Source organism: Carcharodon carcharias, chromosome 4, assembly GCF_017639515.1.
Source record: "Carcharodon carcharias isolate sCarCar2 chromosome 4, sCarCar2.pri, whole genome shotgun sequence".
NCBI classification, from domain to species: Eukaryota; Metazoa; Chordata; class Chondrichthyes; order Lamniformes; family Lamnidae; genus Carcharodon; species Carcharodon carcharias.
This window is the reverse complement of record NC_054470.1, coordinates 168,097,435-168,119,701: the sequence shown is the minus strand read 5'-3', so window position 1 is coordinate 168,119,701 and position 22,267 is coordinate 168,097,435. Positions and strand designations below refer to the sequence as shown.

General features: G+C 43.1%; 1 protein-coding gene across 3 annotated transcripts in view; it reads left to right on the top strand.

The window, feature by feature from the left end:
* The window catches only part of snx25 (sorting nexin 25), a 251,246-nt gene extending 230,654 nt beyond the window's left edge, over positions 1-20,592 (top strand). For all 3 annotated transcript variants that reach the window (XM_041186048.1, XM_041186047.1, XM_041186049.1), the window contains 4 exons: positions 1,509-1,575; positions 5,866-6,047; positions 11,422-11,522; positions 19,970-20,592. In XM_041186048.1, coding sequence (XP_041041982.1) covers positions 1,509-1,575; positions 5,866-6,047; positions 11,422-11,522; positions 19,970-20,065 — 446 coding nt within the window. In that variant the 3' untranslated portion in view covers positions 20,066-20,592. The remainder of the gene's footprint in view (positions 1-1,508; positions 1,576-5,865; positions 6,048-11,421; positions 11,523-19,969) is intronic.
* Positions 20,593-22,267: the final 1,675 nt, after the last annotated feature.

Below are 22,267 nucleotides of genomic sequence, written 5' to 3'. Positions count from 1 at the left end.
TTGCCCTCAACAAGCATGAGGAGCTCATGGTCTTTTTTTATATCTAAGATTGCGTTCATCCATTCAGCTGCCTTTCTTGTACTCTTCACCTTACCCTTCACCCTAACCCTGAAGCTCCACCTCCTGTTCCTCTCCTATCTCCTTCATGCCCTTTGTGCTCATGCTTGCCATTACCTCCTGATGCCTTGATGCCATTTAACTAAAATGGTGACCACTCAAAATCATCCAGGGAAGCATAGACCTGGGCTCGCCAAACAATGCACTGCTAATTGTGTGCTTTCAACAATTAGATTTAATGTGCTTCTGTATTAAGAGAGGGGAATAAAAACACAGCAAGGGATTGTTGGTTATTCCTACAGCTTTATTCACCAACCCATATGACTGCTTATTTTCTCACATAATTGGCTTTTTGGGGTCTGTGTTATCTTTGAAGTTATTGGTCAGTTTTTTCTACTTTCTAGACTGATATGTATGGGGGAATCAATAAAAAAGGAAGTTTCTTTATCCTGGAGGGCCAAACTTTCAGATTACTTCTACACATGTAATATCCCACTTAACAAGCCTCATTGTCCATCTTTTAGTATGGTATGCTAATCTCCTACAGGGAATGGATTGTTGGCAACAGCCCTGGGGAAATCCTTTATGCAGACCTATGTGTTTGACATCCTAGATATGAAACTGCCTTAAAGAAATGTGTGTGCTTCATGACTTGCCTGTTCTTGGCATGGGTTTATTCCTGTTGTGTGTTTGTAATGCTTCATTTGATTAATGAAGAGTGTTATGACATGGCAGACAGTGTGCCAGGTGAACCAAATCTACAAGAGAAACTTGGTTGCGCTATCACAACTGTTTTGCAATTTTTATTTATTATGAGATGTGCGCACAGAAGTCAGAAGTAATAAGTCCACCAAGACCTTTAGAGATTTAAAAAATTAAATTAAAATGTTTTATATTTTGTTAATAAAGATTTCAAGCACATCCATAAGACTACAATTACTTATTACTATAATAACTCCTAAATTTCCTAATTAACCTGATCCCCATTACACTCCCATTGAGGCAATGGTCCAAAATAGATTTTAGATTTAAAACTGAGTCAGCAAGTTAACACAATATCCACTTGACAGTGGAATTCCAAATGGCTTTTCCCCAACGTTAGTTTCATTATATACCAGACATGCACACCTGGCTGGAGCCTTCATTAAGACTATTTCACACACTCCTGTTAGATCTTACATGGCCTTCTGACACACAGCCTTTCATTCTCCTTTACATATGTTTCTCTTTTTTTAATATGTAAATCCTATTGCTCCATATGTCTCTGAAACTGTATCTTCCTCATAATATAAAAACTTTCATATTGCCAATATATTGTCAGTAACCTTTGGGAAAAATAAACACATTCCTTAGCCTTGCTTATCTAGCTAATTGTAAACAGACTAAGATCTCTTTGAAATCCAAATATCCCTTCATGTATCTGTTTTATCTTGTTAATCTTTGCTTTACAGTGTTCAAGTGGGTCAGGAAGACACTTATTGCCCTAGTACAAGTTACATTTGGAAGGACAATCAACAAGTAAGTAGTTTTCTTTTCCATTTTTCTTCAACAAGATGTGGCACACAGGTCCTGTGCCCAGGCACATCTCTGCTGTGGTTTGGAGCTTCCAAGAATTTAGTGGAGGGACTTCGTCAGACTATATGCAAGATTCAGGACCATCTTGTTTGATGGATTGCTGGAAAAATGAGGAAATAGGTATAGGGAGTGAGGACCAAATGGTTGCTTAGGACCTTGGAGGAAAAGTCATGACTGGTTTTGCAAAACCCTTTGCAGGAAAGTTGAGATTAAGCAGTTGGTGGGAAGCAGATTTTAGATTTGGACTTTGGGGTGCACAAGGTGATGGCGGGGGCGGGGGGATGGTGGTGAATCTAGAATATTTGAAATGATTGGCGTGTGGTAAACTGTAGGTCTTGGTCCATCCCCTTTACTAAAGGCAGATATACATCCTATAACTGAGATAATACTGATGTTTGGGATTGACGAAGCTGAGTTACCTGGATTCTGGGTATAGGAACCCACACGTATATCCAGAGTATGAAATGTATCATGATTGAAGAGAAAAATGTTGCTGCTAAACTAGTTTGTTCCAAGGATTGACTAGGTTCCAACATGATATACTCAACAGTAGAAGATTAGAAGCAAGGCAGCTCCTTGGTGAAAGACTTGGTCATTCAATACCTAACTCAGGGAAGAGTTACTTGTCACTGTGGGCAAGAATTCTCATTGCTTGGGCTTCAAATGATCCTCCCTAGCTAAAGCCCAAATGGGTAAGGTGGTCTTAGCTGGTTGAGCAGCAAGAAGCTTACCAGTGCTCTGTACTAGAAAGTTGCATGGTTTCCCAGCCACATCCATGTACACATTTAGAGATTCCTGAACCTAATTAAATGGACAAGTAAGGCGTGCCCCTGCAAGCCAATGGAAGCTCTGTTTATGGACTAACTCAGGTTAGTGATGCAAAGTAAATGGATTTTAATGTGTCGCAGGCACCTGGCTGGCTACAATGAATCACCCAAAGTGGGCTAAAATTGCTGGATATTGCTATAAGCTAACATGTCAAATGGAAAAGGATTAAAATGCACTTTAAAAATTACTTCACTCCTTAATGCAGTTGTCATGCTTTAGTCGGCTGTGTTGCTGAGTCTTGATTCCATTGTCAAATTGTTACACAAAGACTGCTTTGATTAATTGACTCTTGTATTTCACAGTGTAATGTCACTTGCTATTATTTAATTCAGTACACTGTATCTAATCTTTGTATCCATAAGTGCACCGGGGATTTGTAAACGGCATATCCAAATCTGTGACCTTTCAACTTTTAATTATTTTCTGTGGATGCTTTTGCAAGCACTCAGCTAAAAACCATAGTGATGTGGAGCCCATGTTTTTGCCTTGAAATTGGTTCTGCCAGCTTCACCAAAATAAACCTATATTTAGGGCCCCTTCATCTTATCATATTGGCCTGCAAATTTGACACTCCCAGTTTTGGGGACGTGAAAGAGTAGTGAAGGAGTCCTTCCCTGCCCCTGTAAGGTCAGGCGTGAGGCACACTTGATATCTTGCCTCTGATCTTATTCCCATTGAGCTGGTGAGCTGTAGACCATAATGGGCAGCTCTTCAGTGGAAGTGGCATTGAATGTCAGGGGGCTGTGAGGCCAGCAGTGGTCTTCCAGTTAGTGATGGTTGTTTGAGGGGGGTGGGGGGGTGTGGTGATGGAACTAGGTCAGGGAGGATGCAGTGTAGTGGGGAGGGATTGGCTGCAACCTGTGGCTGGCTGGAGGAACGGTCACCAGCAGCAGCCTGCTTCTGGCTCCACATTCGTGTAAGTATATTTTAAGGTATGTTACCTTTTTCATGGTGACCTGTAGGAGTTCCTTTAAGGCCTATGGGGCCTGGTTGTTTTGAGTATAGTCCAGGCCAACCGCATTGGAATAATCAAGTCGTGTTGTTAGGACCTCTTACGAGCCTTAGGCATCTTACTTGCATATAAAAAGGGCCTCACACCTGTTGCACCGTATGCCAACTTTTGTTTATTTTGGTGGGGGGAGGTTGACCAAAGTGACAGACGGCACACATCTAGCTTGCAACGAACCTGTGCTTCCTATCTGGCATGATGGAGGTTTAGGAGACATTTCATGGCCCGAAAAGCAGACCCCCAAGAGGCTAACTCGATCTCTAGGTCTCGGTCTTGAATACTATTCTTCTGCAATTCTGTTCTGTGCAGCTGATTAACTCTGTTCAAATAAACACTAATCGCAAATACACATGGCACTTTTTCTCAAATGCACCTAAAGCAGATGCAGTTCAGCAAAAAACATAATCAGATGACAATTTGCAACTGAAAATCACACCATATTTATTTTATATGCCCCTCCCACAGTTATGTTCTTTTTAATCCTACTCTTAAAGCTCCTCTAGCTTTTCAGCTCGAGCTGTCAGGCACCAGTTCTCTGTGCTCTCCAGTTGGTCAGTCCAGAGGTGCACAAAGTAATGCAGCACTCCCCTTAGAAATACTGACCACCGCCAGTCATCTCCTTCCTTGTCCAAACCAAATCAGGTTAGGACTTGTGGTAGATGAATGCAGAGTGCTCTGTTCCATTATTCTGGGGCACAGCCAGGAGAGGAGGAATGGGGAAAACATATGAAAGGCAAACAGGCAGAACAAAGTACCACAGGGTGAGCCTCTCCAGGGAATAAGTTGGCCAATGAGAGTCACAAGTAGGTTTGTGTTTGATCTTGCCCTCGTAGGTAGCCCAACAATGAAAATTAAGAGCCAGTCACAGCATTTTTTTGATTCTTCCTTGCTCTAATTAGTGTCCAGTTATGTGAGAGTCATCTTCTTCCCCAGAAGTTTAAGCAAGGGAATTTTGGAATGTTGCTTGTGACCATAAATTCTTTAGCAGGGTAGCATAGTGGTTAGGTTCCTGTACTAATAATTGTGAGGCTTGGTCTATTGAGAAAGAAAAGAAAGACACGCAATCATATCGAATTTTCACGACCCCTGGACATCTCAAAGCGCTCTACAGTTGAAATGTAGTTACTGATGTAATATAAGAAACACAACATCCTATTTGTGCACAGCAAGCTCTCTTAATTAGCAATGAGGTAGTAACCAGATAATCTGCTCTTTTTTGTGATGTTGATTGGGGAATAAATTTTTGCCAAGACACTGGGGATAACTCCCCAATCATCTTGGAAACAGAGCCATTGGATGCATGTAAAAAAAAAAAAATCCCATCAGGCAGAAGGGGCCTCAGTTTAACATCTCATCTGAAAGACAGCACTCCTTCAGTACTTCACAGGAGTGTCAGCCTTCAATTTTTGTGCTCAAGATCTGGAGTGGGACTTGAACCCAGAACCAATTGAGCCATGGTTGACGAAAAAAAAAAATTGTGCCCAATATGGGGTGATTTGAGTTCAAATCCCATCACGTTGGCTGGAGAATTTGGGCTCAGTTAATAAATCTGCAATTACAAAAAGCTAGTCTCAGTAATGGTGACCATGAAATGACCAGATGGTTGTAAAAACCCATCTGGTTCATTATAGCCTTCAGGGAAGGAAATCTGCTGTCTTTACCCAGTTTGGCCTATATGTGACTCCAGACCCAAAGCAAGTGGTTGACTCTTAACTGCCCCCTAAAATAGTTTAACAAGTCACTCCATCTTATAAGGATGGGCCATACAGTAAATGAATAAATGAAAAAAATTCACCCGAGGTATTTCAGATGCTTATTTTTATGTACAATGTTATTTCAATGAGCAGCAAAATAATACAGAATAAAATGACGCATGCAAAAGCAAGCCAAATGCGCAAGAATAATCAGTTATTCTTGTTCTTCATCACAATTGACATCAGAAGTATTCATGTGGCAATGACACATGACATGACTCATGGAAATAGATTAAATTCTTAAAATAAATCTAGCCCCCTTCTCAAATCTAAATTTTGGCCATATTTACACTGCAGCAACTCGTCAAGGCTCCTTCAACAGCACCTTCCAAACTTGTAACCTCTACCACCTAGAAGGACAAGGGCAGCAGATGCATAGGACCACCACCACCTGCAAGTTCCCCTCCAAGCCTCACTGTCGCTGAGTCGAAATCGTGGAACTCTCTTCTGAACAGCAGTGTATGTGTAAAGACGTCAGATGGACTATAGCAGCTCATAACCACCTGGAGGGCAGTTAGGGCTGAGCACCAAATGCTGGCCTCGCTCACAGTGCTCACACCCCATGAAAGAATAAAAAATTAAATTTGAGCCATCGAGCTGTGGGAAATGTTTAACCATAACCATGTGCATCATTCATTTCAGGCAAATCCGTGATACAATCAACTGGATAGTCAGCGAACAGATGCTGGTTTGTTACATCAATCTCTTTCGTGATGCCTTCTGGCCAAATGGTAAACTAGCACCTCCTACAGTTGCCAGAACGGAGCAACAGCGAATGGAGACAAAGCACAAAGCTCAGCAGAAACTACTCGATAACATTCCAGGTATGGCTGGTGATGTATTGCATTAACTCGCGCGCATAATTCATTTTGAATTTCTCATTAAAATCAGTTATTCTTGCTGGCTGACCTGGTTTGTCATCCGAGGGGCAATCTAATATTTGCCTTGACTATCATGGAAGAGAAATGACATTGTAACCAGGCAATCAACTTTATTCTGCCATCCCTCGCTGTTCCTTGAAATGGAGAATTGTTGCAAAGTCAGTTAGTACAATTAGAGATGATTTTTGTTTTCCTTTCAATATGAAGCCTCCCTTATACTCCTGCTGACCCTGTTTGCCAAACTTATTGAACTATCAGAACCCTATCCCCTAGATGTTAGTGATATTTAGTCTACTTTTTGAATATTACCCTGTGAAAAAGTACACTCGGGTGAGTGAGTATCATACTCATTTGGCACCTTCTGCACAAAACGGTGACAGTTTTAAAACTCGGTCTGCAGCAGCATATTCCAACAGTTTTTCAGCAGAGGGCAGAATGTTTCACCGGGTGTGTGCCCAACACACATGAGCGTGAAATAGTGCTTGATGATGCCGGGCAAGCATCCCGACATCATCGCACGCTCGTGTGATATTTTGGTCAGCGGGCGTATGCACCTGAGAGTCGGCAGCAGGCCCACCGACAATCAAGAGGCCTATTAAGGCCATTAACGTAATAATCAGATGTGATTTTTCGCTGCCCGTCCAACATTACAGTTGGCGGGCGGGTGAATCGGCCAGGCGGCCTTTGTCTTTTTGAGGAAACCTCTTCCAAGGGCACATTGAGGTTTCTGATATTAATTAAAAAAAATAATAAAAACGTTTGCACAGCAGAATTTTCATCTGCCATATATTCCGGTGACTGATTCTGATGCACGGGCATTTTCTTCCAGTTTTTACAATCTTTATTTTTGGCATTTACATTCTTCAGCTCCCTGAGGCAGCTCTCTGCCTTCAGGGAACTTTCATTTCGTGACCTTCCACAGTCATGCAGACTTCAGCGTTCACCCTCCTTCTGCCCCCGCCCCAGCAGCGCTGTGCCTTTCACTTTCACGCTGGCTGACTGCTAATTGGCCAGCCAGCGTGAAATCGTGGCCGGGGGCCGATTGCGATCGAGGATCCGTCCCCCGGCTACTCCCGGGCCCACTAATTGAGGGTGCCCGCTGATCTAAAAACCCTGCCCTTGGTATTTTTCTGGGTTGTCGTATTACTACTAACTGTTGGTTAAAATATTCGACTGACTGTGGTTTTCAGATTTCAAAAGTTTTGTTCCTTAAAGAGGAAGTGTGCGGCAGGTGTTCTGCCTTTTTATAAACTGTTCTCTAATTTAATCCACTGGTGAAATGAATACCCCGATAGTGTTTTTCTCCCCTCTCCCTGCCCCCTCTGCTTCCTTTGGGAATGCACCTGGGCCTTCTTGACATCCCCCAGAAATGTGTCATGTTGGAAATCTGAGTCCTGGTTTCTGCACTGACTCTCCCCATTATGGTACGGATGCAGTTGGCACTGTTTGTGTCGACGCTAACTCGGCGTGGCTAGGGAATGAATGGCTCTCTGTCTTGGTATTTCCACTGGCTGAACCCCACCTGATGAGGAAGTGAACATTATGGTCTCAGCATCAGTGTTGAACCTCGTGTGCCTGAGATACCGACAGCAAGGTCTCGGTGTCTTGCAGTGATACATTGTCAATCTTTTGGGAGTGTTGTCATGCATGGTTGAGCAGGGTGTTGGCAGCCAAAGTGCACCTGTTATTCCGCACACAGGAGAAGGACTGAAATGTGGCTCTTTCTCTGGGGGATAAAGCGTATAGAGATAGGAGGACAAACCAATCGGGAGCAGGTGATGGTGCAGTGGTATTGTCGTTGGACTAGTAATCCAGGGACCCAGGGTAATGCTCTGGGGACCTGGGTTCGAATCCCACCACAGCAGGTGGGATTTGAATTCAATAAAATTCTGGAATTAAAAGTCTAATGATGACCATGAAACCATTGTCGATAGTTGTAAAAACCCATCTGGTTCACTAATGTCCTTTAGGGAAGGAAATCTGTTGTCCTTACCTGGTCTGGCCTACATATGACTCCAGACCCACAGCAATGTGGTTGACTCTGAAACGGCCTCTGAAATGGCCTAGGAAGCCACTCAGTTGTATAAAACACCTGCAAAATCACAAAAAAGGAATGAAACTGAATGGGCCACCCGGTGTCGACCTAGGCACCGGAAAAGACAATGCCAAACTCAGCCCTGTTGACCGTGTAAGGTCCTCCTTACCAACATCTGGGAGCTGGTGCTGTGGGTTGTCTGTCTCAGACTAGTCAAGTAACAGCCTGACACAGTTATCCTCACGGAATCATACCTCACAGGCAATGTCCCAGACGCCACCATCACCTGTAGGTCCTGTCTCACTGGCGGGACTGACCCAACAGAGGTGGTGGCACAGTGGTGTACACTCAGGAGGGAATTGCCCTGAGAGTCCTCAACTTCGACTCCAGACCCCATGAAGTCTCATGTCATCAGGTCAAACACAGGCAAGGAAACCTCCTGCTGATTACCACGTACCACCCTATGTTGAACACCACTTGGAGGTGGCAAGGGTGCAGAATGTACTCTGGGTGAGGGACCTCAATGTCCATCACTGAGAGTGGCTTGGCAGAACCATTACTGACTGGCCGAGTCCTAAAGGACATGACTGCTAGACCAGGTCGCGGCAGGTGGTGAGGGAACCAACAAGAGGGAAAAACATACTTGACCTCATGCTTTTCAACCTCCCTGCCACAAATGCATCTGTCCATGACAGTATCGGTAGGAGTGACCATCGCACAGTCGTTGCGGAGATGAAGTCCTGCCTTCACATTGAGGGTACCCTCCATCGTGTTGTGTGGCACTACCCCCGTGCTAAATGGGTTAGATTTTGAACAGATCTAGCAATTCAAGACTGGGCCTCCATAAGGCGATGTGGGCCAGCAGCAGCAGATTTGTACTTGAACACAAACATGTTCCCCACTCTACTATTACCATCAAGCCTGTGGATCAACCCTGGTTCAATGAAGAGTGCAGGAGGGCATGCTAGGAGCAGCACCAGGCATACCCAAAAATGAGGTGACATCCTGGTGAAGCTATAACACAGGACCACTTGCGTGCCAAGCAGCGTAAGCAGCATGTGATAGAGCTAAGCGATTCCACAACCATCATTAGATCAGATCTAAGCTCTGCAGTCCTGCCACATCCAGTCATGAATGGTGGTGGGCAATTAAACAACTCACTGGAGGAAGTGGCTCCACAAATATCCCTATCCTCAATGAGAGGGTGCCCAGCACATCAGTGCAAAAAAAAAGGCTGAAACATTTGCTACAATCTTCAGCTGGAAGTGCTGAGTGGATGATCCAACTTGACCCCCTCCGGAGGTCCCCAGCATCACAGATGCCAATCTTCAGCCAATTCGATTCACTCCATGTGATATCAAGAAACGGCTGAAGGCACTGGATACTACAAAGGCTATGGGCCCAGCAATAGTACTGAAGACTTGTGCTCCAGAACTTGCCCTGCCCCTAGCCAAGCTGTTCCAGTACAACTACAACACTGGCATTCACCCGGCAATGTGAAAAATTGCCCAGGTATGTCCTGTACACAAAAAGCAGGACAAATCCAACCCAGCCAATTACTGCCCCATCAGTCTACTCTTGATCATCAGTAAAGTAATGGAAGGGGTCATCAACAGTGCTATCAAGCTGCACTTGCTTAGCAATAACCTGTTCACTAATGCCCAGTTTAGGTTCCGCCAGGGTCACCCAGCTCCTGACCTCATTACAGCTTTGGTTCAAACATAGGCAAAAGAGTTGAACTCCCAAGGTGAGGTGAGAGTGATTGCCCTTGACATAAAGGCAGCATTTGACCGAGTGTGGCATCAAGGAGCCCTAGCAAAATTGGAGTCAATGGGAATCAAGAAGAAAACTCACCACTGGTTGGATTCATACCTAGCACAAAGGAAGATGGTTGTGGTTGTTGGAGGTCAGTCATCTCAGCTCCAGGACATCACTGCAGGAGTTCCTCAGTATAGTGTCCTCAGCCCAACCATCTTCAGCTGCTTTATCAATGCCCTTCCTTCCACCATTAAGTCATAAGTGGGGATGTTCATTGGTAATTGCACAATGTTCAGCACCATTTGCGACTCCTCAGATACTGATGCAGTCTTTGTCCAAACTCAGCAAGACCCGGACAATATCCAGGCATGGGCTGACAAGTGGCAAGTAACATTTGCACCACACAAGTGTCAGGCAATGACCATCTCCATCAAGAGAGAATCCAGTCATCACTCCCTGACATTCAGTGGCATTACCATCACTGAATCCCACAATATCAACATACTGGGGATTACCATTGACCAGAAACTGAACTGGACCAGCCATAGAAATACTATGGCTACAAGAGCTGGCCAGAGGCTAGGTATCCTGCAACATGTAACTCACCTGCTGACTCCCCAAGGGCTGTCCATCATGTGCAAGGCACAAGTTAGGAGTGTGATGGAATACTCCCCACTTGCCTGGATGAGTGCAGCTCCAACAACACTCAAGAAGCTTAATGCTGTCCAGGACAAAGCAGCCTGCTTGATTGGCACCACATCCACAAACATTCACTCTTTCCACCACCAACGCACAGTAGCAGCAGTGTGCGCCATCTACAAAATGCACTACAGGAACTCAACAAGGCTCCTTAGACAGCACCTTGCAAACTTTGCACTACCATCTAGAAGGATGAAAGCAGCAGATAGACGGGAACACCACCACCTGGAAGTTCCTCTCCAAGTCACTCACCATCCTGACTTGGAAACATATTGCCATTCCTTCACTGTTACTGGGTCAAAATCCTGGAATTCCACCACCCCCCCACCCCCGGCCAAACAGCGCTATGCGTGTACCTACATCACATGGACTGCAGCGATTCAAGAAGGCAGTTCACTACCACCTTCTCAAGGGAAACTAGGGATGGGCAATAAATGCTGGCTCAGCCAGCGAAGCCCGCATCCCAGGAATGAATAAAAAAAAACCTATTTTCGTACTTGTCGGACCATGTAAATGTTTTCCTGTCCTCCCAATGCAGCATGTGGGACATTGACATGCTATTTAGGAATAGTCTATTATGGGAAGACTTCTTAATTTATATTTTATTTTTATTTAAATAATTGTCTATAACCATTATGAATTATGATGACTTGGTTTTATTTGCCTTGTCATCACAATTTGGCACCTGCACCCATTATGACTTTTCAGGAAACCTATCTAGGACATTTTTTTTCTCTTAAGACATTCTTCCTTGGGAGTGGATCGACCATTAATCCTGTGCCATGAGCAAATTGATGATAATTACTCTCTGACATTCTTTTCCAGATGCACTGCAGAACCTTGTTGGACAGCAGAATGCGCGACATGGGATTATTAAAATTTTCAACGCACTACAGGAATCCAGTGCCAATAAGCATCTCCTCTATGTGAGTATAGTAGGAATTGCACTTCCCAATGGGGGCTCTGCCAATGCGACTCTTTGGCCAGCTCCTTGGAGAAAGGGTACATAAATGTCAGCTGTTGTGGCACCTGGGCTACCCCTATTCTGCTTTCATGTGCCCCACCCCACTCCCCCACCAACCAGCCCCCCATCGCAACAACGGCGAGACTTCCGGATGAAATCGGATGCTGTTTATTTGGGGGAAGCTGAGGCTGAGTTTTGAACTCCAATCTCCCAATCTGAGCCTGTTACATTTCTCCCATCAGCTTTCCCAAATTCTCTCATACCCAGCTTTGAAAAGTCATTTCAATGACAAGTCATCATAAGAAAAAGATGATGAGCTCCAGCGTGAACCTTGCATGGATGGTTTGGGAGCAATATTTTTTAACTGGGTTGGCAAATACTTATGCAGTGGAGGTACTAAATCCGATTAGTTCTTGTGGGGTGGGGATGGGGAGAGGAGGAGAAATGCTGTACATCTAGACATAGTTACGAGTCATTAGTCCTCACCCTTGGAAGTGCATTATCATTGTGGATAACTCTTAAAGACATCCAAGGTTCCTCAAAAATGGCAAAATCATAATATTTCTTCCCTAAAAATTCTGATATTACATGATAAAGATGGAATTTAACTTATTCAGCAACTGTTCAAATCTGGTGATGGCTGTTTTGAAGTCTAACATGGTATCTCATCCTCATGACTGGGAGTAAAGAACGTCATTTGCAGTAAGGATGTAATTAAGGCCAGCTTTTAAAAGATAACTGATGAGATGTGATGGGGGAAGAGCAACTTTTTACTGGTTTTGAAAGTCATGTTAAACATGCAACCTCTTTTGCACCTGCTCTATCATTGAGTTCCCAGTTCTCTCCTGCACTGATTCCCTGCCCTATTGATAACGTACTTTCCTACCTATCTTGGAGTCATCTGCAAATTTAGCTACCAGATGTTTAGTCCCTTCAGCCAAATCATTTGTATAGATTATAAATACTTGAGGCCCCAGCGCTGATCCCTGTCGCACTCCACTAATTACAGCTTGCCAGTGTTAAAAAGACCCATTTACTTTCTGCTTCCTATTAGCTAGCCAATCCTTTATCCATGCTAATATGTTACCCCCATACCATATGTTCTTATCTTGTGTAGTAACCCTTTGATGTGATTTCTTATCAAGTACCTTTTGGAAATCTACCGTACTTGTTACTTTCTCAAAAAGCTCTAATAAATTAGTTAAACATGATTTCCCTTTTAAAAACCATGTTGACTCTGCCTGATCACATTATGATTTTCCATTAATAATAGATTTCCATTTCCTTAATAATGGATTTTAGCAATTTCCCTATGATAGATGTTAGGCTAACTGGCCTGTAGTTTTCCACATCCTGTTCCCTTTCTTTGTTGAAGAAAGGTGTTACATTAACTACTTTCTAGTCCGCTGGAACCCTTGCAGAATTGAAGGAATTTTGGAAGATTATAACCCCTGCAGCCACTTGTTTTAAGAACCTCGTATGCAGGCCCTCTGGCCCTGGGGACTTCTCAACCTTTAGGCCTGATAGTTTTCCCAGCACCTTTTCCCCAGTGGTGGTGATTGTTTTAAGTTCCTCTCTCCCCTTCACCTCTTGATTTTCAAACAACTTTGGGAATTTTCTAAGTCTTCTATTGTTAAGGATTAAACCATTTGACCCAGTCAATAAAGGGGTTACATAGAAACATACATAGAAAATAGGAGCAGGAGTAGGCCATTCAGCCTTTCTCGCCTGCTGCGCCATTCTTTATGATCATGGCTGATCATCCAACTCATTAAAAATTTAACCCTGCTAAAAGCACAGTTAAAATTCCTTTGCAAAAAGCAGAGAGAAACAATATTAATTTCTCACACATATGCAATATTCAGGCTTGGGCTGACAAGTGGCAAGTAATATTTGCACTACACAAGTGCCAGGCAATGAAAATCTCCAACAAGAGAATCTAACCATCGCCCCATGACAATGAATGGCATTGCCATCGCTGAATCCCCATTATCAACATCCAGGGGGTTACTGTTGATCAGAAACTGAACTGGGCTAGCCTTATAAATTCTGTGGCTACAAAAGCAGGTCAGAGGCTGGGAATCCTGTGGCAAGTAACTCACCTTCTGACTCTTCCCCAAAGCCTGTCCACCATCTACAAGGCACAAGTGTGAAGTATGATGGAATACTCTCCACTTGGCTGGATGAGTGCAGTTCCGCCAGCACTCAAAAAGCTTGTCACCATCCAAGACAAAGCAGTTTGCTTGATCGGCACCCCATCCACAAACATTCACTCCCTCCACCACGGACACACAGTAGCAGCAATGTGTACCATCTACAAGATGCACTGCAGGAATTCACTAAGATTCCTTAGCACCTTCCAAACTCACGGCCACTGCCATCTAGAAGGACAAGGGCAGCAGACAAATGGAAACACCGCCATCTGGAAGTTTCCCCTCCAAGTCACTCATCATCCTGACTTGGAAATATTTCGCCGTTCTTCACTGTCGCTGGGTCAAAATCCTGGAACCCCATCCCCAACAGTATTCCAATTGGCAGGGTGCACCCTACAGCGTTTTTGTTTGGGTTTTCCAACAGTGAATGGAGTGCAAGGTAAAGGGGAGGCGAGGAAGTGAAAAGAGACGCTGATGCTGTGCGAAAAGGTGAAGTGCTGATGGAAGTCTCTGATGTGGTAAAGAGGGAAAAGCTGCAAACCAGAACATTTGAGCTATTTGGAGTTAATTGGTGGGACACTGGGGTGTTTAATGAAAAAATGGGTCTGACCTGGCAAAACTGGGACCTTTGGCCGTCGTAGAATGTGGAGCCCACTACCACAGGCAGTGGCTGAAGTGAATAGGATAGATGTATTTAAGAGGTGACTAGACAAGCATATGAAAAAGAAGGGAACAGATGGTTGCAATGATAGATTTAGATGAGGAAAGATAAGAGCATAAGGCCTGGACTGGTTGGGCTGAATGGCCTGTTCCTGTGCCATATCCTACAAATCCTATTGCATCTTCCCTGACTTATGCCTACCTTACAGAAATTGTTGGGGGTGGAGTGGTAGCGGGGAAATAAAAACTTGTAGTGTGGATGGATTGAAGCAGCTGAAGACTGGCCAGGAGGATATAGACATCACATCTTCACTTATGAAGTGTATATGAACCCTGGGGAATACTACAGCAACACAGAAACTGGAGGCTCATTTTTACTGCTTAAAATCAAATCCATTTTTCACTGACAATTTGCCAATGTTCCAGTTTTTTCCAGTTGAATCTGTTAACCTGACAATCTATTTAAATTGACTTTTGATAATTGCGTATAATTGTAAGATGAAAACACCAACCACTCCATCTTTACAAAATTACATCCTGTCACTTTCATCTGTTCAAACTGCAGTCAAGTTGAATAGAGTCAGAACAAAATCAGAATTACCTGGAAAAACTCAGCAGGTCTGGCAGCATCGGCGGAGAAGAAAAGAGTTGACGTTTCGAGTCCTCATGACCCTTCAAGGGTCATGAGGACTCGAAACGTCAACTCTTTTCTTCTCCACCGATGCTGCCAGACCTGCTGAGCTTTTCCAAGTAATTCTGTTTTTGTTTTGGATTTCCAGCATCCGCAGTTTTTTTGTTTTTATATTTGAATAGAAGCAGGTTGATGAGAATCACGGTTAAAGGGACGTTTGTGCTAATTGCTGGAGCTCTAAAGTCCTGAGGCCTTTTTTTATAGACAGAAATTTGGGTGACTAATAATACATACCATGAGTCATTGGCCTAATTAAGGAGTAAAATAAAAGTTTCCTTCCTATTTCTGACATTGCTCAATATTTAAATGTAAAATGTGTTCTAGAAACTATAGATATGAAAATATGTGTGTCAGTCAAAGGAAAAATAGTTTTGAATAATATTTTAAATGGGATAAAGATAAAATGTCTCACGTGGCAGAGAGATGTGATAAACGTGAGGCTGATGAGGTCACTCATGGCTCTCATTTGTAGGTAGTCTAACCTACCTCGCACTGTTCTCAGCTGACCACGTCAGCTCCTCCATATATTTAGTTTTGTTTTTTCATCAGTGTCAACTGTGAAATGTGATAAATCTTTAAAGCAGCAACAGGTTGGTATACTGCTGGTTACAGTAATAGTTACCGTAAAATAGACTCATAGACGTTTACAGCACAGATGGAGGCCATTCGGCCCATCATATCTGCGCCGATCAACAAAGATCTGACTACACTAATCCCATTTTCCAGCGCTTGGCCCATAGCCCTGGAGCCTATGGCAACACAAGTGAATATCTAAATACTACTTAAATGTCATGATAGTTTCTGACTCAGCATGGCAGTGAGTTACAGACTCCCACCACCTTCTGGGTGAACAAATTTCTCGTCAAATCCCCTCTTAGCCTTCGACTTCTTACTTTAAATCTATGCACCCTGGTTATTGACTTCTCTACTAATGGAAAAAGTGCCTTCCTATCCTCCCTATCTATGCCCCTCAATTTTACGTACCTCTATCAGGTCCCCTCTCAATCTTCGCTGCTCCAAGGAAAACAACCCCAGCCTATCCAATCTTTCCTCATAGCTCACACCCTCCAGCCCAGGCAGCATCCTGGTAAATCTCCTCTTCACCCTCTCCAGTGCAATCACATCCTTCCTATAATGTGGTGACCAGAACTGCATGCAGTGCTCCAGTTTTGGTCTAACCAGTGTATTATACAGTTATAGCATAACCTCCCTGTTCTTGTATTCTATGCCATGACTAATAAAGGCAAGTACCCCATATGCCGCCTTTAACTACCTTATCTACCTGCCCTGCTATCTTTAGGGATCTGGGGATTTGCACACTAAATCTTTAGTACTTTCCAGGGTCCTACCATTCATAGTGTAATCCCTTGTCTTGTTAGCCCTCCCCAAGTGCATTACCTCTCACTTTTCCAGGTTGAATTCCATTTGCCTCTGCTCTGCCCACCTGACCAGTCGATTGATATCCTCCTGCAGTTTATGGTTATCCTCCTCAGCATTTACCACTCTAACATTTTCGTGTCATCCGTGAACTTCTTGATCATACCCCCTACATTTAAGTCCAAGTCATTTACGTATATCACAGAAACATTCCTCTACCATCACCCTCTGCTTCCTGCCTCTCAGCCAATTTTGGATCCAACGTGCCAGTTTGCCTTGGATCCCGTGGGCTCTTACTTTCTTGACCAGTCTGCCAAGAGGGACCTTATTAAAAGCCTTGCTAAAGTCCATTTAGACCACATCAAATACATCATCCTCATCAACACTCCTGGTTACCACCTCAAAAAAATTTGATCAAATTTGTCAAACACGACCTTCCCTTAACAAATACATGCTGACTATCCCTGATTAATCCGTGTCTCTCCAAGTGCAGATATATTTTGTCCCTCAGAATTCTTTCTAGTAATTTCACCACCACCGAGGTTAGACTGACTGGCCTGTAATTTCCTGGACTATCCCTTCCTCCCTTTATTAATAATGGGACAACTTTGGCAGTCCTCTGGCACCTCACCTCTGGCCAGAGACTATTTGAAAATTACTGCCAAGGCCTCTGATATTGCTTCTCTTGCCTCCCTCATCAGCCTGGGATACATCTCATCCAGGCCTGCAGATTTATCCAGTTTTAAGGCCACGAAACCTGCTAGTACCTCCTCTCTCTCTCTGTTAATTTCCTCTAATATCTCACAGCCCTCCACCCTGATGTCTTTATCTGCACGTCCTTTTCCATTGTGAAGACCGATGCAAAGTATTCATTGAGGACTGTACCCACGTCTTCCGGGTCCACACGCACATTACCTCTATGATCCCTAATTGGCCCTACGCTTGCCCTATTTATTCTCTTGCTCTTTATGTATTTTGAAAAACCCTCTGGATTTTCCTTTATTCTACCCACCAATGCTTTCTCATGCACTCTCTTAGCTTTCTCAATTTCCTTTTTAAGATTCCCCCCTGCACTTTTTATACTCCTCTAGGGACCCTGCCATGTTGAGGCCTCGGTATCTACATAAGCTTCTCTTTCTTTTCTTAATCATAACCTTTATGTCCCTTGATATCCAGGATTCTCTGGACTTGGTCACCCCCTTTGACTTTACAGGAACACATTTGCCCTGTACTCTCGCTATTTCCTCCTTGAATGCCTCCCACTGCTCTGACACCGTTTTAACTGCAAGTAGCTGCTCCCAGTCCACTAGAGCCAAATTGTATCTCATTTTACTAAAACTAGCCTTTCCTCATTTAGAACTTTTATTCCCAGCCCAACGTTATCCTTTTCCATAACTATCCTAAATCTAACTGAGTTATGGTCACTATCTCCAAAATACTCCCCTACTGATACACCTTTGGCTCATTGCCGAATATTAGGTCCAGAACTGCCCCCTCCCTTATTGGGCTTTCTATATACTGGCTAAAAATGTTCTCCTAGATGCAACTTAAGAATTTTGCTCCCTCTCTACCTTGTACACTAAAACTATCCCAGTTAATATTTGGTTAATTAAAATCCCCTACTATTGCTGCCTTATTATTCTTACACTCTGAAATTTGATTACATATTTGATCCTCTTTCTCTCCCTGACTGTTTGGGGGGCCTATAGTACACACCCAACAACGTGTTTGCCCCTTTTGTGTTTTTTTACTTCTACCCTTATGGCCTCATTTGATGATCTTTCCAGGATATCATCCCTCCTCACTGCTATAATTGATTCCTTAATCAATATTGCAACCCCGCCTCCTCTTCTATCCCTCTCTCTATCTTGTCTGAATATCCTATAAGCAGGAATGTTGAGCTGCCAACCCTGCCCTTTCGGCCAAGTCTCAATCATAGCTATGATATCATACTCCCAGGTGCCTATCTGTGCCCTCAGCTCGTCTATCTTATTCCTCAGGCTCCTTTCATTAAAATATATTCCATTTAGCCTTGCTGAACTCACTTCTTTCTTATGTAGCCTATGTTTCCTCTGCCTTCCAGACTCAGTTACTAGCATCTTAACTTCTAATTCCACCCCAGCTTCCCTCCCCTCTGTACTACTTTTCAGGATCCCACCCCCTGACAATTTAGTTTAAATCTTGTTGCAAATAGCATTGAGAACTATTTCAGCAGCTATAACAACTACTTGGATTTTTGTAGCATCCTTAAGCGTTAATTACAGGCTAGTTACAGATGAGGAAAGCCATTCAGCCCATCTTGTTTCAGCCCCTCAGGGAGATGCTGAAATTGTTTCTTTCCCCTCTCTCCTCCATTTCAGCATCTAGTTGTTTCTGAACAGGATCGGAGAATGGTTACAGCACAAAAGGAGGCCATTTGGCCTGCCATGTCCATGCTGATTTTCTGCGATAGCAGCTCCACTAGTACCGAACATGTGATTTAGGAGCAAGAGCAGGCCACTTGACACTTTGAGCCATTTCAGAGGGCAGTTAAGAATCAATACAAGTAGCAATCTTGAATTTTAATTGTAGCAGGCTCTGTGTATTTGTTAGTGGGCAGAGGTGTGGTCAGACTATCTGCATGCTATTGAATCTCTATCCAAAATGTGTCCTGATTCTATATCTAACAGCCAGAATTATGCAGGTGATTGGCTATAGGGCATTTGGAAACCTTGATGATTGACACACACTCCATCAGATACTGATGGACTATCTGTGGAAAATGGAACTTGAGGTTATGTCCAGAATTGCAAATTAATTTGGATAAAGTTTTCTGAGCATATCCAACACCTCATGAACATATAGGAAATATAAAAGCCGTTTTGGGCACACTTGATCTTCGATCGCCAGCTTGCAATGGACACCTGGCCGACACAGTGACTTAGTCTGCTAACAGAGCTGGATTCCCAACCTCCTTCCAAACCAAAACTTCTTCAGAGTTCCAGCAGCTCGAGGTTTGTGGATAGAGCACCCTCTCCGGGTGCTTTGTAGAACATCAATGTCTGGACCATACTGGCAGGTCCAGCAAAACTTTCTGTTCAGGAAATGCTGAGAAAGCTCAGCATGTCTGTCAGCATCTGTGGAGAGAGAAGCTAAGTTAACGTTTTGAGTTCAGTATGAGATATGGCGATTTCCATCATCCGCAGTATTTTGATTTTATTTTTGGATCTGTGTTGTGTTCAGATTTGACAATTGGAAACAAAAACAAAAATAAAAATAGCTGGAAAAACTCAGCAGGTCTGACAGCATCTGCAGAGAGGAATACAGTTAACGTTTCGAGTCCGTATGACTCTTCAACAATTCTTCTTGACAATTGGACTTGGATAGGTGGGGTGACAGCTGTGTGTTAACCTTTTCTTCTTTTCTTCTCGAAACGTCAACTCTTTTCTTCTCCGCTGATGCTGCCAGACCTGCTGAGTTTTTCCAGGTAATTCTGTTTTTGTTAACCTTTTGTTCATTTTTCTTCCCGCCCACCCTCTCATCTTTCAGATGCTGCTGGAGTTGCTGCTGATTGAGTTATGTCCAGAACTGCGAATTCATTTGGATGAGCTTAAAGTCTGCCCGAGCCTATCCAGCACCTCATGAATATATATGAAGTAAAATGGACCTAATGTAGTTTTTTTTAAAAAAACACAAGCTACAAACTTTTTTCCAGAAGGACAAGTAAGCCGGGATATATTGATGTTTGATGTTTCGTCTCACACATGACAGATGTAGCACTAAGTGAAATGACTTTATGCTTCAGCATTGCTGAATCAATGCATAAAGCTACTTAATTTTTCCTTTCATGCTGATATCCGGTAGTTTGTTTCTTTAAGAAGTTCAGATGCCAGTAATTAATGTTGTGAGAAACGGAATAAATATTTTTTAAGACAACTTGAGAATTGTATTATTTTTGTTGGTGGTGCATGTGTCGTATCTAAATTGCAAAGCTCCTCACGGAGGAATTGAACATTCCTTTCTTATCAGTGACCATTGAGTAGCCTCTGTGTGCAATATGTATGTAGATCATTGTGAATATTTTATTGTTAAATAGAACTAGATTTTATTTTTACCAAAGATTTCAATGGTGTAGATGATTTATAAGCAATAAATTATGATGAAAACCTAAACTCTTCAGTGCAAATTTTCTTCTGTTACTTAGTGTCATACAAAATAGGATTTATAATATAGGTTGTTGATTTCTATCATATCTCCTCTTGGATCTCATCTGTTTGAAAAAAATTGCAATTGTCTCAGATACACCACGCTACCTGCTGCAATTCAACTCAAACAGTGGAAAAGAAAGGAGTGCAGGGTGTGTGTGTGAGCAGCCTGTGGTGATTTTTCTTTCTGATTTTTGCCTCCTGTATAAGGGAAAAATTCTTGATTCCTCTGCAGCAGCATGACTGAAGATTGGAATTGCCGATATGAAGATTCATGAGCACTTAGCCACGATCAATATTTGTTGAAGATCCAATGCACTACATTGTCCTCTTCATTGTAACATTACTAATATACAAGTTGGCATTTGCAAGAATGATGTGGCACAATGAGCATGTTAGTGCCAAGTACATTTTACATTTTGTAACTGTATGCCCAGAGAACTCTGTTCTGGTTCTGAAGAATCCAAATTAGTTTGTGTTCATCTGGTCCAGATGATTGTGATGCATAATGTAATCTGTTTTATCAATGTGAAATCGCATACAGACTAAAACAATGAACTCTCAAAACCACTGCATTAATCAATGTATGCTCAAAATCAGTCCTGCTGGTGGATGTAGATTTGAACCTCTACTGGGAGAATATCAATGACCTGTGAACAAAATACTACAATCTTGTTCAAGGTTCACTTTTCTTCCTTTCCCCCACACCACTGCTGGTCCTTTATAAAAACAGAAAATGCTGCAGAAACTCTGCAGGTCCGGCAGCATCTGTGGAGGGAGAAACAGAGTTAACGTTTCAAGTCTAAAATGACTCCTCTTTTGAACTGAAGTTCAGTAGAAATGTGATGGGTTTTATGCTCTGGAAAATGGGGGGAGGGGCAGGTGGAGCAAAATAGGTCAGGAAAGATTAAATGATAAAGATGAAACACAATTCAAAGGGAATGGTAATGATGGTGTTAAATGCTAAAGCAGGTATTAATAGTGGAATAAAGACCAACGTTGTCTTAAAGCAAAATAGCAGAATCTGTTCGTACCAGAAAGAGGTCAGCACGGGGTGAAAGCAAAAACAAGATACAGACTGACAGAGTGGGGAGAAACCAAAATGGAGGACAGAGTTCATAGTCTGAAGTTCTTGAACTCATGTTGAGTCCAGGAGGCTGTAAAGTGCCTAATTGGAAGATGAGATGCTGTTCCTTCAGTTTGAGTTGGGCTTCACTGGAACATTGCAGCAGGCTGAGGACAAAAATGTGAGGGTGAGACAAAGATGGTGAATTGAAATGGCAGGTGACAGGAAGGTCAGGGTCATGCTTGTGGACTGAGCAAAGGTGTTCCACACCTAGACCCTGGGAAGGGTTCTCCCAGGACTTGGAAGTTGTTATTAAAACAAGTCAAGGCAGTGTGTGACATGGAAGGGAACTTGCAGGTGGTGATGTTCCCATGCGTCTGCTGTCATTGTCCTTCTGGGTGATAGAGGTCATGGATTTGGAAGGCGTTGTCGAAAGAGGCTTGGTGAGTTGCTGCAGTACATCTTGTAGATGGTACATACTGCTGCCACTATGCGTCAATGGTCAAGGGAGTGAATGTTGACGGTGGTGGATGGGGCACCAATCAAGTGGGCTGCTTTGTCCTGGATGTTTTCGAG